This window comes from Colias eurytheme, chromosome 23 (genome assembly GCF_061535395.1).
Source record: "Colias eurytheme isolate Ceu_HAF_F1 chromosome 23, ilColEury1 Martin Lab GWU primary, whole genome shotgun sequence".
Classification (NCBI taxonomy): Eukaryota; Metazoa; Arthropoda; class Insecta; order Lepidoptera; family Pieridae; genus Colias; species Colias eurytheme.
Window position 1 is genome coordinate 422,464 of NC_143002.1, and position 14,018 is coordinate 436,481.

The window sequence follows — 14,018 nt, forward strand, 5'->3', positions numbered from 1 at the left end:
AATCTGCTTGGTATTATACCAAACAGATATAATATTTATGTACGTAAATATCAATCCAATTGATGATATATTATATTCATGCACATAATATAATATTATATGTATAAGTTCGTAAAGAATTTTGTTTTTGTGCCCAAGACTAAGGCCCAAGATATTATACAGGATGTCATGGTTAAGTGTGCACAAGCTTAATGATCTAAGGCACAGGCGATTATTCCGTAACTATTGCAGATCTGAAAAAACCTGTGGAAAAAACTGATATCGAAAGCCCTTTACCTAATGAGTAAAATTACATTAATAACTTAACGATTACACCTTTACTGTTCTGTGATTACACCCATAGCCTTCTCTATCTCCAGAGAAGGCTATGGTACACCCGGTATCATCCCGGTGTATTTATTTTTATATTTTAAAAAACATGACTAAAAAAATATATGATCTGTTGATGTCGAGGTTGATGTACTTGTCGAATGTCGACGAATGTCAAATAACTGTCAATTAAGTGTCAGTGATAGACCTTTGCGAGTGTAAAAAGTGTGGTAAAAAGTTCAGAGTAGCAAGAAATAATAGAAATAAAATACACATTAAAATTTAATCAATTTATACTAATAAAGTAAATCCTTTAGGCTGACTGTGACGGCGGATAACCTTACTAATTGAATTTGTTGTATTGACGTGTGAAAATGTCGGTAACATTAAAAACTAAGGTTAACAAACCTGAGCCTATAGCGTACAGCGAAGTAGCATTGAGAAATAATGCAATTGTTGTAGAATATTGTCGGACATCTATGTCTGCACTATCGGGATCCACGGCAGGTAATAAAATATATCAACTTTATTCGAAAAAAAAAGTGAAGTCCCGTATCCCCAAGTGGGGTAAGGGGCAGATGATACATCAGTTTCACTGATCGATTTTCTTTAGGGACAAGTAGGTGATCAGCCTTCTGTGTCCTGCCAGACCGAGACAATTTTTTTCGAGCTTTATTCGAGCTTCGTTCAAATTGCTATGACTACTTCGTACATTTTGCTTATTTGAGAATAATTCAGAATTTTATATAAATTTTAACAGTAAATAACCATAATATATTATTTAAGTACCTATACCTATGTACTCAGTACATACATACCTTGAAATAGCTTACAAAAGTTACCAATTCTAAATAGATGCTTAAAATTTCAATAGTTATACCAATCAGTTAATTCCGCATAACCAAAAAAACATGCTTAGGTACAATATAATTTATAACAAATTATTTAACAATTTCAGGTGTGCTTGGCCTAACTGGATTAAATGGATTTGCATTCTACATGTTCTCGGTTATTGTTCTATGGGTAATGTTTATGATTAAGGCAGGTCCACACTGGCAGAAGTACTATGTGTCTCGGCAGAGTCTCTTCACAAATGGCTTCTTTGGAGGTCTATTTACATATGTCCTGTTTTGGACATTCATCTACGGGATGGTTCATGTGTATTAAGTTATAATAAGTTAGCTAAGTTATAAGTAAGGCGAGTATAGTGTAAAGGAATTATTTGTCTTGATAATACTTGGGCCGATGAATATTCATATTCATTTATTTGGAAATAAGGTGAAATTAACAAATACAGAAACATAATAGGCCATTCACACGTCTGTCAAACAACGTGACAAACAACGAACACATAGGGACAGCACTACGAAGAAAAGAGATTTACTTATTTCCTTCTCACTTCTGTGTATAGCGCTGTCCCTATGTGTTTGTTGTTTGTCACTTTGTTCGGCAGACGTGTGGATGGCCTATCTTATATATAAAAATGAATCGCAAAATGTGTTGGTAAGCGCATAACTCGAGAACGGCTGAACCGATTTCGATAATTCTTTTTTTATTATATTCCTTGAAGTACGAGGATGGTTTTTACGTAGAGAAAACGTAAATATGTACCACGGGCGAAGCCGGGGCGGACCGCTAGTAAACTATAAATTCCATAATATTACAGACAGACTTTAATTTTATTGTTTGTTCATATACTTAGATATTCTGTTGAAAATATGGGTGTGAGGGTTGTATGATGTTTTTATGTAAGCATTTAATTTTATTCAGGTGAAAAAAAGGCTGTGTGCCAAGCACACGTGTCAGAAGCGAAACTTCTTTGGCAAGATTCAAAGATACCAAAATCATTGCCTTATTCTATGTTGTGACGGTATTGCCATAACGCAACCTAGACATTTTATTCTCAACGGGGCTAAAAAAGTTTCACTTCAAAAATAGAGAACATCTATGTTGCACGCCTTATAAGCGAAGCGTTGAGGTGGGTACTACTATCACTTCGCGCAAAACATCTGATTTTTCAAACTTAAAATGTCTTTATGTATCATACATTGCACTTGTAAGATAATACATACACACACATATTAAGAAAAAACACTATTTTTAACGTTCATGATATTTTTGATGTCATTTTTGTTATTTAAACTAGTTAAAAAACAGTTTAAAAAAGTTCTGTCTTGGACGTCCGTGTGTCTGTATGTGCGGATCCTTTTTCTTGTTAACACGATAGCGACCGAAATACTTTACTAATCGAGTCTTTTTTTTTCTCTTACGCTTGAGTATGCTCAGGAATAGAACCCTTTCATTTTTCAGGGTCTGATTCGATGTGGTTTAATTGTTATTAAATAAACAAAAATAATAATTAATAAATATTTATTAAAAAAAATTATGAGGCGTGCACTTTTGGATTTTCCAAATTATTTTATAAATTATAATTCCCTAATTCCTATTAATCAAATCTTGGTTTGGTAATGTGGGGACAAATTAATAGACTTCTTTATTTAAATAGTAACTACTACCAAATACCAATTAACCAATCTTTTCCCATTCATATTATAAAAATGGGCCATTTAAACTGAAATATACAAATGTTTATTAATTTATTATATTATTGTTTGTATTGGAATAAATATACCTAAATATATACCTTCTTTCATTTTTATCTACTGTACTTCATAATATTTATACAAATATCTTAATCTTAATATCTTAATACATACTATTATAAAGGCGAAAGTTTGTATCGATGTATGGATGTTTGTTACTCTTTCACGTAATAACTACTGAACCGATTACAATGAAATTTAGCACACATATAGAGGGTAACTTGGATTAACACATAGGATAGGTTTTATCCCGGAAATATTATATTATTTAAATCGAGGTGTCCACATATATTATGTGTTATATTGTGTGCATATGGTTTGTGTTTGTTTGTAAATGTGTTCTATAGAACGACACGATTTACGGTTGTTTACGACATTTTTTGCAGTGACGATAGGTGACGATAGTCGTAAAACGATAATAACGACTGTGACGACAACTATATCGCAGCCACGATTAAAAAAAAAACGTCTCGTCGTTAATACGTGTTTTCCCAAGCGACAAAGCGACTGGCCGTGAAATGATAAAATTTCGCGATCCAATGGGAACACATATATGATTTCTACAGCTATCGCTACTCTCTACTTGCACTCTATAGCTCTATAGCTTCCACTATCCAGACATAAGAATCTACTTCTCTATAGCTTCTCTATAGCTTCCACTATCCAGACATAAGAATCCTACCACATAACAGCTCTGTTGCGACGTGAAAGAAAGACAAACCAACATAGTTACCTACGAGCATAATATTTTCCCGTTGATTATAGTAGCACAGATTAGTTAAAGTCACGTTATTGTTAGTTACTATAAGGTTAGTTACTATATGGTTAGTTACTATATTTATAGGTGTGTAATATGTATATTGACACTAGTATGGTTCCCGCGTAAATATTTTTATTGTATTCCGTGATATTACTGACCTATAAAAACCAGGGAAAAAATGTTACATCGAAAAATTTTTCAGCAAAACTTCCTGCCTGACACGTCAAATTTCTGTGCCAAAGCGCGGATTAATCCGCCATAGGAATAATTAAATACAATGAACTATGAGGTTCTGTTTCTCGATTTAAAACATGTATAGCCAGCTTAACGCCAGCTTTTTATAAAATGTAGGTAGCTAAAAATGTTAAGTAATCATTATCTATTTTTTTTATTAGAGGGTACTTTTCAAATTAATAATTGTGTTATGCCCGGTCCGGCGCGGCCTGTGGGCGCGGCGCACGTAATACTGTAGAGCATCTTCTCAAAGCATTTCTGATTTCACTTAAAGTACCTACCTACTTTGTACTGCATAAAAATCTGTTTTCTGTACCAAGTGTGAACTAAAAGATGTAAACTTAGAAACATACTATAGACAGAGGCGGAGAGCGAATTTGTTTTTAATACACATTATAATCGGTTTATAACAGTCTATTCTTTACTTGTAAACCCCCGTGTCGTACTTTTATAAACATCTTACAGAAATACAATAAACGTATAAATTATTCGCGTCACAGAAATACAATTTAAAACTGAATCTCCCGACTATTTTAAACCACAATGCAATGAAATCGCCTTATAACCTGACTCGCACCGTTCAAAGCGCTTTTTGACGGCTTAACGTTTCTAAAAAGGCGGGAAATTTGGCTCAGGGCTAGAACGGTTGTCAATGTCAGCATAAAAATGTCAGTGAATTCAATGGAATTTCATGACCAGAGACAATTAGTTTCTTTTAAACTCGGCTGTTTGTAGAGTGCCTTTGCCGCTGTATAAACACGACGAAATAATTGATTCTTTTGTAGCGGATTTTTCTTTTCATTTCAGCATGCGAGTTGGTGGCTTTTTTTTTTCAATATGAATGAGCTTTACGAAGATTTTGAAAGCTTTTTCCTTCGAATAAATATACGTTTTCATTTTTTTTTCATAAGTATTTATTCGATAGATAAACAGTAATTCGTGATAGGCTTTATCTGTTTATAATTTCATGTACATACTGTAATAAATTGTATATGAAACTAACACTAAGTACATTTAGTTAATTCAACAAACTCAAAATTCATTTATTCATGAAAATATTTAGAAATTTTTATGAATACCTACATATTTTTACCACCTTTACAGAATGTCATTCTATTACACAATGTAATTACTGCCCCAGTAAATATTAATAGCGATCCGAAAACTATGAAATAAGGTCTTATCACTACATAACTGAATTATCGGACGCGATATCGTACGATAATATCGTCAGCGTTACCGGAACCTCGGAGATGGAGACTAATAGCCACGGGCTGTAACTAGTTTAGCTAATGTTATTACTGTACAGTATTCAGGGTATATCATTTACACGACACGATAAAATATCGTGAGTGCAGTGTGCGAACAGCAAATGGACTCTGTTTTGTTACCAAGAGTACGATTTATTATTTAATGTTCAATGTGTTGATATTATAGATCGGAGTTATGTGTTTTTCTTTTTCAAGACAATTGTATTCAGAAAATATCTGATATAAGTAGACATTTAGTAATTAGCTATATTGTATCAAATATTTAAAAGGATGGAATGTATGTCAGTATTATATTTACCAAAATACACAGTTGGTTAATTCAATGACAAATACATCGAAATAACTCCCTTTATATTCCATTTCATTCAACGCAAACATTTGTTAATAAAATCCTCGTGACCCTAATATCAGCGTATGCCCTAAATCGGCTATACGATATTTTATCGTACAGTGTAAATAGAACACACTGTAACTTAATTATGTCGCATCGCATGGTGTACAAACTTGTATTATCTATTACCACTAAACTCAATATCCAGCAAGTATGTGAAGTAAGAAGTATTTCTTAGTCAGTTTTACTCGAATACTTTCGTAAGGTTTCCTCGATAGTGCTTTGTAGTGAAAATTAGTTATTAGAGCAAATATCTTGGCGTATAGTTGGTCTTTATGCAACGTTGTGATCAATTACTTACTTTTAGTTTTTGAGTCATTTATTTCTTAGATTAAGATCTTAAAAGATTAATATCTTTTAATTTGAATAAAATTCCATCTGGCTATCAAATGATATGGATAATAAAATTATTATCCAGTAAGTATTCATTCAATATGTCTGGTAATAGTATTTCTCCAATTTCTTATTTTTAAGCTATTGCATAGCTTCTATCGCGGGCCTTGAGCGCGGGGACCGAATCGAGAAATTCCGTAACGAAAAACCTCACGCTCCCCACTCCGATGGGCTCGGAGGTGTGGCTTGAAGGCATGCTATGCAATAGCTTTACCGCGGCAGTCCCCGAGTGCCACACGTCTTTTTTTTTTCATTTTTGTTGTAAGTAGGTATGGTTTTTCCAAATATTTAACGAGTCAACACTCAACAGTTGATATTAAACTGTCGCAAAAATCACGTATATTTATAAAACAACACATTAAATAAAACATTACTCTCACCGAATAACACGACTTTAAAAAGTCGCTTTATTTCTAAAGAAAGCAAATGCAAATTAAAGTTAACATCACTACAATACGATAAACGTAAGTTAGATTTAATAAACATCGGTTCGCAATACAGCGACACGATAAATCGAAATCGGTTCAACTTGTCGAATAATATCACCATCCGTTCCAATACGTTGAGATGGGAATTGAAATAAACCGGCAGAATGTGAAATACATGGAGGCTACTGTAATGTAAGGAAATTGTACTGCATTTCTTATATCAATCTGACATCTAGGATAGTTTTTTTAAATACTGTTACAAAATTAAACAACAGTTATCATAGACAAAGAAGTAAGCTTTTTACATAGTTAACTAGTTAAAAAATAAGTAACTATATAGCTGTGTATATAGCTGTATGAAATTAATTATTTTTTCTGAATCTTAAACTATGAATTTTGAGTGGAAATATGCATTTTGTAAAGGAAATGCATTAATAAAAAAAATGTGTACTTACATGTAATAGTGTACACACGTAAGAAGTGAAACTTCTTTATGACCTTATTTATAAAAAAATAATTTACTATATGCAACTTTACAGAAATACGTCGAATCACGCGTGGTAGGGATAAGGAAAAGATGGCGCGTAACGGAAAAATGTCACGCGTAACGAAAAAATGTGACACTAAATTTTTTTCCAACCCCGATAAAGAAGTTTCACTTCAAAAATGCACAATGGCAAACTTTACCTATGGAATGAATTTTTTTGGTAAACATCTATATATTTATTTGATCACAGTACAAATGGCTCATGAATTATGCAGGAGCCCTAATGTGTTATACTTGTCAAAGTGACAGCACACGCAAATAACTGAGCTGTGCTTATGTGTTGACATTCTTTGCTAAATTTAAAATATAACGAAGGGTTAGGCACGGGAGCTACATTATGATTTATGACGTTTTATCAGGAACGATAATGTAATATGTAAAATATGAACGAGAGCAATTTAAATTATATTTTTCATGTTATCTTACGCAAGTGAAAAAAGACTAGTCCATATTGGCTGCTTTTGCTAATATCCAGAAAAATATAATTTCATCATACCAACAGAAATATAAGAGGAGGTAGACAAGACATCACATTTCAGTCTATTTATTCGCTTACATTTGAAACTTAGGTAATAAAATTAATAAATCGTTTTAAATTAAAATATTTTTGTGCAAAAATGTGGCAAAAATAGTTATATTTCTTAGGTTCTGTAAAGATTTAGGGTTCGAAGGGAATAAACGACATCTGAAGGGACCGGACAAACTCCACTCAATGTTATTTTGGCTTTATGACCGGATCTACTTTACGAGAGATTCTTCATTTTGTTTATGTTTCCTTTGTCAGAATATTCTTCGTTACGTCATCATATTTCGTAAGATTTTGATGAATATTAAAAGAAGAATAGATTTTTATAGACTACTTATTGTGGGTGATACATTATCTGTGATATATATAACGATATTTTCTTGTTTTTTCTTAGTGTTATTGTATTTTTTATCTTCATATAGACTAGCTGCTTGACCCGCGGCAAAAAAATTGTATACCTACAACGTTACTTGGTAAAGATGTAATTTGTAAACAATATTATAGTTTATGTGAGTTGTGAGTTATAGTTATGTGACATTTCACGGCCATAAATCGCACAAAAGATATTAAATACTGGAACCTTTAGTATTAGTTTTACGTTATTAAAAAGACACTAGAAAAATATGAGTGAAAATTGTTTGTATAAGCCTCACGATTGATATTACACGCTTCGTAAATTTTCACATAACTGTAGCGAAGTTATTGATGCCTTTTAATACTATACGACACGATAATTTATTAATATTATTATGTTTATTTTAAAAACGATGTAACTATGTTCTAATTTTAGTTTAAATACGTTGTATGCAATTTATATTTGAAAAAATTGAAGAATCGAATATTGAGAGGCGGGCTTTGTAAGGCATTGTGTATCATTTCTGATTTGCGTGAAACTTGTTCGGCTTTGAAATTATTCCACTAACTGCCAATAAAGAAAACTTAGCCTTACATAATCCAGTAATAATTATATTCATATAACCCTGTGCACAGAGCCATGTTTTTTTGTACCTCCTGTATCGTATAATTAAAAAATCCAAAATTCACTAAAAGCTGAGCGGGTATTGAAATTCGATAATAATTTAGGTTAAATATCAGATGGCAGTTTAAAGTTTTAGATCTTGTAACAAAAACTTAGCCTTATCTTATCGTAAAAACATCTAGCGGAACTATTATACTCATTGTAAGTTAATAGCCCTGCTGGTTATTATCACTTTTACTGAATTTTTGAAGTGAAAACTTCTTTAGCGGCGTTGAGCACTTTTTCTGTAATGGGTATAAAATCTTAAACTCGCGTGACCTGATCGAAAAAGCGTAAGACGGATACCATTCCAAAATATCAAACATGCTCAACGTTATTAATCAAGTTTTCACTTCTGCCGGCACTCCCGGAGTGCAACCCGTCTTTTTTTTCACACACCCTTTTGGGTAATTTAGATTAAGGCAAATTACAAAAATTGATTTATAATACTCCTCAATGAATTGTATACAGTTGCGTTCAATACGCATATTTTGTAAAAAATATCGTCTTCTCTTTAGTCGTGGTTTAAAAAAATCGTGCGTGCTAAAAATATGATGTGTGAAAGAATTGGATTATCTGGATATCAGCTGTCGAAATGGTTGATTGAGGTTAGACAGTGCTGTCGGACAGTGCTGAAATGTGGCTGTAATTCAGTAATACTTTATGATTTATTTCATTTTTTTTGTATGAAAAGAAAGGGCTGTTGCATGTGTGTGTTTTTTAAAGATATCTTTTCTAATGTGTATTTATTTTATTGTTATATTAATATTATTTGTTTTAGCCTTTGTTATTTTATCATCCACGAATTAGAGGTAGTTAGATAATAAACAATTACTTAATTAATTTTTTGCGATGGTCTATGACAGAATTTAAAGGGTGATGTTTATGATTGTGGTTTTCTTTAACTTTATCCGTGTACACTAGTTGTTGAAGTCGTTTCTTGTTATTTTCTCTAATAAATTAGGATCTGTCATGAAATATAAATAGGTGGGAAAAAGCTATATATCTTAGTAGGAGCTGAGCCCGTGGGAGATCGTCCTTCACCGATCTGATAACCAGATGAGAAGTATTTTTTATTAAATATTTTTTATAAAAAAATATACTTATGTGTTTTATAATTTATTATGTAGAAATCTGAAAAATACAAGAAATAACGTGATAAATGCGCTTTCGACACACGTTTGAAGTTTGAAAATAATGGCACAAAACTTGAATTCCGTAGGTACAGATAGAGTTGTCAAACAGAGAGCCATGCGACGTGAGCTACGGACTACCGTCAGTAAACATTGCCTTGGTTTTACTTTCAAATTGTTCGCTGCATTTTTAAATGTGAACTGTAAAACTGGGAAAATCGCAATGGATAGGTGTATTTAATGTGAGAAATAATTTATTATGATAAAACGATACCTTAAAAGGGAATAAATGGTTTGATTTACTGTTTCTTTTAGTAGAAAAAATGTCTTATATGTACGTCATGAAATGTCTTATTGTAGAAACCTACTTGCCCCACGAAACCTATGTCCATTTGTTATATTTCAGACAGAACCTGTATTATAGAAAAATCATTCATATGAAAACGAATTATTTAAACTTTTAAAGTAGATACACGTCGCATAATACGGATTAACCAATTCAAATTCACACCAAATTCGCACAAAAACTAAATAGATACCAACTTAATTGTAAAAGAACTTAATTGCATTAGCCTCTCTCACCTAACCTAAAAAAGAAGGTAAATCATTGCCATTTAAATAAAACGAACAAACGTAAAGCAAACACAAATTACAGATCAGTTACAAGCCAGAGCAATTTGTTCGCTTCACAACCAATTTACAGGCAAATTAAGCGACTGATGGAGACAGGAATAAAAAAGTTTTTACATTAGCGGCCTGGCTACGCTTGGGTCGGACTGTTTTGTGGGATTAAAAACAGGCAATGTATAGCGTAATAATCTTGTTAGTGTTTTTCGATTGGACAAATTAATGTAGATTTTTAATTGGAAATAGTGTTTTTTAATATTATGGATGACTATAATAACTATGACATTTATGGTGGCGTGGTAATAGGTGGCTGAGTTGGTCAATCATCCGCCCCGGATTGGCGTGAAAGGATGCGGGTTGGAGTCCCGCATCGTGATCGAATTTTTTCTATTCTGTATAAAATATTTATAAATCATTTGAATGCCATAAAAGCAATAATATCAAATTCAACTTCTAGTTCTTTAGCTTATCTGACAGTTAAAATGAAAAGCAGTGTGTAATCATATAGGTAAAAATTGTAAAATACGCTAACAGTGACTTTATCAGTAAACTTAGCATAAAGTATGGGTACTAAAAGTACTTTTTAGATATGAATAATGGATAGCTGCAATTGTTAAAAGTAATTAAATTAAACGATAGTATCTACTTATACGCGAAGGGTGAAGTACAATTCACAAAGCTATTTAATTATTAGATGACAACCCTATTTTGTATTCAAATGTCTGTCATATCCAGGGTTGCCACTGCATTAATTTTAAGCCTGTTATATTTTAAAAAAATCTTTAAAAATTTGAGACAATCGTATTAATGCGTGTGTGTGTGTAGGATTGATGTGTATAACAATTCACAGTTGATGATAACAACAAAAACAAACAACTTAATTATTATCTCTTCTTACTTTTATACCGTTCTGAAATATTAGTTATGTAAACTATGGAAGTGTTTAAAGAAGTATGGAAGATCGAAATATTATATTTTTTAGATAAAACATTTAATAATTTTCTTCAAAAGTATTTCACCAGACAAAATATGCCAAGAGAATTTCTTCATAATCCAAATTTGTATATTTGCCAACCCTATTCATATCTGAGAGCAAAACAACAGAAATTTTTCACGAAATAATGAAATTACATATTCATAAAATTTATCAAGTTACCTGCGTCTCTTTGTCAGCGAATACAAGTGGATGACATTAATATTATTCGTGTTTCTGTTTATTGCAAATATCTTTTATTTATGATGTTTTTAAAAGTACAAGGGCGGGGTTTAGGTGTTTATCTATCTATCTTTCGATTTATAGTGTCAGTATTATCTTCTAATCGTAATTCCACAAATAACTTCCAGCATTTTTTTTAAATATTTGTGTCGGATGATCCATGAATTATACAGATTCAATATTCATCATGATACCTGTCCCAAATTAAAAAAAAATAACTTATAAGCATTCGGGCTTCTAATTTCAACACAGCTTAAAATGAATGCTTAAACCATATACCTAGTTACCACATAATAATTATAGCCCATAACAAGGTGTCCACAAAAAGGTATCTATTCTACATTCAACACAAAACATAAAATCACTACCCAAGGTATAGAAATTGCAGGAAACATTTTCCATACCTAAGCTATAGACTATAGTTAAAAATCTCATACAGTTTAATATAAACATCGTATCGCATAACTGGCTGGATCAATCAATCGGTGATCAATCATCCACAGCTGTTCAGCTTTTTCCGATCTGGCTTTTAATATTTCACTAAAATATTGTGAAGTTTCGCGTAAACTATTTACAATTAGTTCATTTTGGTTGGTGCGTTAAATTGATTAAAATTGATGGATTTCATTTAAAAGCTGTAAAATTGATCACGTGATTCGTGTAATATAATATTTAAACGAAGGTTTTTCATTGAAATAATTTATCAGTAAAAGAAAACTACAGTTACAAATATTTTTTTTTTCTCGCTGAAACTGAGAAATTAAACTGAACTGACTTATTGAAAAGAAACATAATAGACGAGACTCTCAGTGGAGTTTCTTTTGCAAAAATAGCGGACATAAATCTGACTTCTGTTATATATAGTATAGATCCCCGACATCCTATAGACAGATGTTGCCAACCAGTTTTGTGGTCCCTCTCTCCCCACCCCGGTAATTAAATACCTATGGCATACAAAGATAAAAATAAAAATTTCCAAAACATGCCGTGTGGGGTATCAAATGAAAGAGCTTATTGAGTAGATCACGAATATATAGCATACTATAACATTTCTTACACTTTCTCTAAGATTTTTTAGAAAATTTACGAAAATGGTCCATTTTTGAGTTAACTTTAAACCACTATAGATTGAAAACTCATAAATATATTTTTTAAATTATTATTTTAAATAATTAACAATAGTCCATTGTTTACGATTCAATAGTTCGTACAGTGAAATAGTTGCATGGGGGAGTGGGGGGAGCATTCAAAGATGGCGAGTATATTTTCAAGTTTATGCCAGAAATAAAGGCCTAATACAAAAATCTCGGTGTCAGGGCTTAGAATAATTATCTCTGCAATATGGGAGAACATTCTTGAATCAGCCTCTGTGTGATTAGATTTCAAATCGGTAACTTCAGTGAAAGTTGCGCCTTGCAATTTAAAACATTTTGTGGGGTCATCAAATCCACCACATACATATAGCTCACTTATATTATATTACGAACTATTTTATCGTAAACAATGGACTATTGTTAATTATTTAAAATAATAATTTAAAAAATATATTCATGAGTTTTCAATCTATAGTGGTTTAAAGTTAACTCAAAAATGGAGCATTTTCGTAAATTTTCTAAAAAATCTTAGAGAAAGTGTAAGAAATGTTAAAGTATGCTATATATTCGTGATCTACTCAATAAGCTCTTTCATTTGATACCCCACACGGCATGTTTTGGAAATTTTTATTTTTTTCTTTGTATGCCATATTTAATTACCGGGGTGGGGGGAGGGGGACCACAAAACTGGTTGGCAACATCTGTCTATAGGATGTCTGGGATCTATACAATATATATCAGAAGTCAGATTTAGGTCCACTATTTTTGCAAACGAACATCTCCTTGGAGCCTGCTCTATAATATAGAGCTTAAGGGCTTGGTCTAGTAGTGCAAACAAATGCATCCTGTCATCCTATATTTAAATAATACAAATGTACTAAGGGAAAGTTGCTCCACTTAATTTTTAAAAATTAAATCATTCGTATAATTTAATATTCGTAATAAGTACCAAAAATGACAATTTGAAACAATTTTCGTGAAAATTACACCGGGTGATTTTTTTTTATCAGTACACAAAATTTGCGAATACTTTCTATTGATATCTTCAACTTCATGTTTATATAACTGATCAACTTTTACAAAGAAATTTGGACGAAATATAAAAAAAAATAAGCTTTCCATACAAAATGCATAACTCTATACATTTTTTTCGACCTAAGTTTCTTAGTGAAAGTTGTTCAGTTTAACTAATAAAACGGATAAACAAATTTTGTATTTAATAAAAAAAATGTAATGTTTGTGTTTAAAAAATTATAAAATAGAAAAATACGCAAATGAAAACAAAAGATATTTATTTCTGACTAGCTTCCGCCCGCGACTCCGTCCGCGCGGATGTCAGTCTTCGCGTCTTCTACAGATTTATTATATTATGTATAATATATAGATTTATATTGATAAACCTAATAAATCTTTTGCTAGCATTCTGATGCTTTATCGGTTGCACTGGATTTATCTCTTTTTTTTCAAT

The 14,018-nt window shown here is 31.8% G+C and overlaps 1 protein-coding gene across 1 annotated transcript; it reads left to right on the plus strand.

Moving 5' to 3' along the window:
* The first annotated feature begins 545 nt into the window (after window positions 1-545).
* EMC6 (ER membrane protein complex subunit 6) lies at window positions 546-1,775 on the plus strand. Its single transcript, XM_090115553.1, has 2 exons — window positions 546-816; window positions 1,268-1,775. Exons 1-2 carry the CDS (start codon window positions 684-686, stop codon window positions 1,474-1,476), a joined length of 342 nt encoding a protein of 113 aa, XP_089971679.1. The 5' UTR covers window positions 546-683; the 3' UTR covers window positions 1,477-1,775.
* Window positions 1,776-14,018: the final 12,243 nt, after the last annotated feature.

Coding starts and splice junctions, on each gene's coding strand:
- EMC6 (XM_090115553.1), top strand. CDS start 684: ATGTCGGTAACATTAAAAACTAAGGTTAACAAACCTGAGCCTATAGCG. Junction 817..1,267: donor ACTATCGGGATCCACGGCAG/GTAATAAAATAT, acceptor TAACAATTTCAG/GTGTGCTTGGCCTAACTGGA.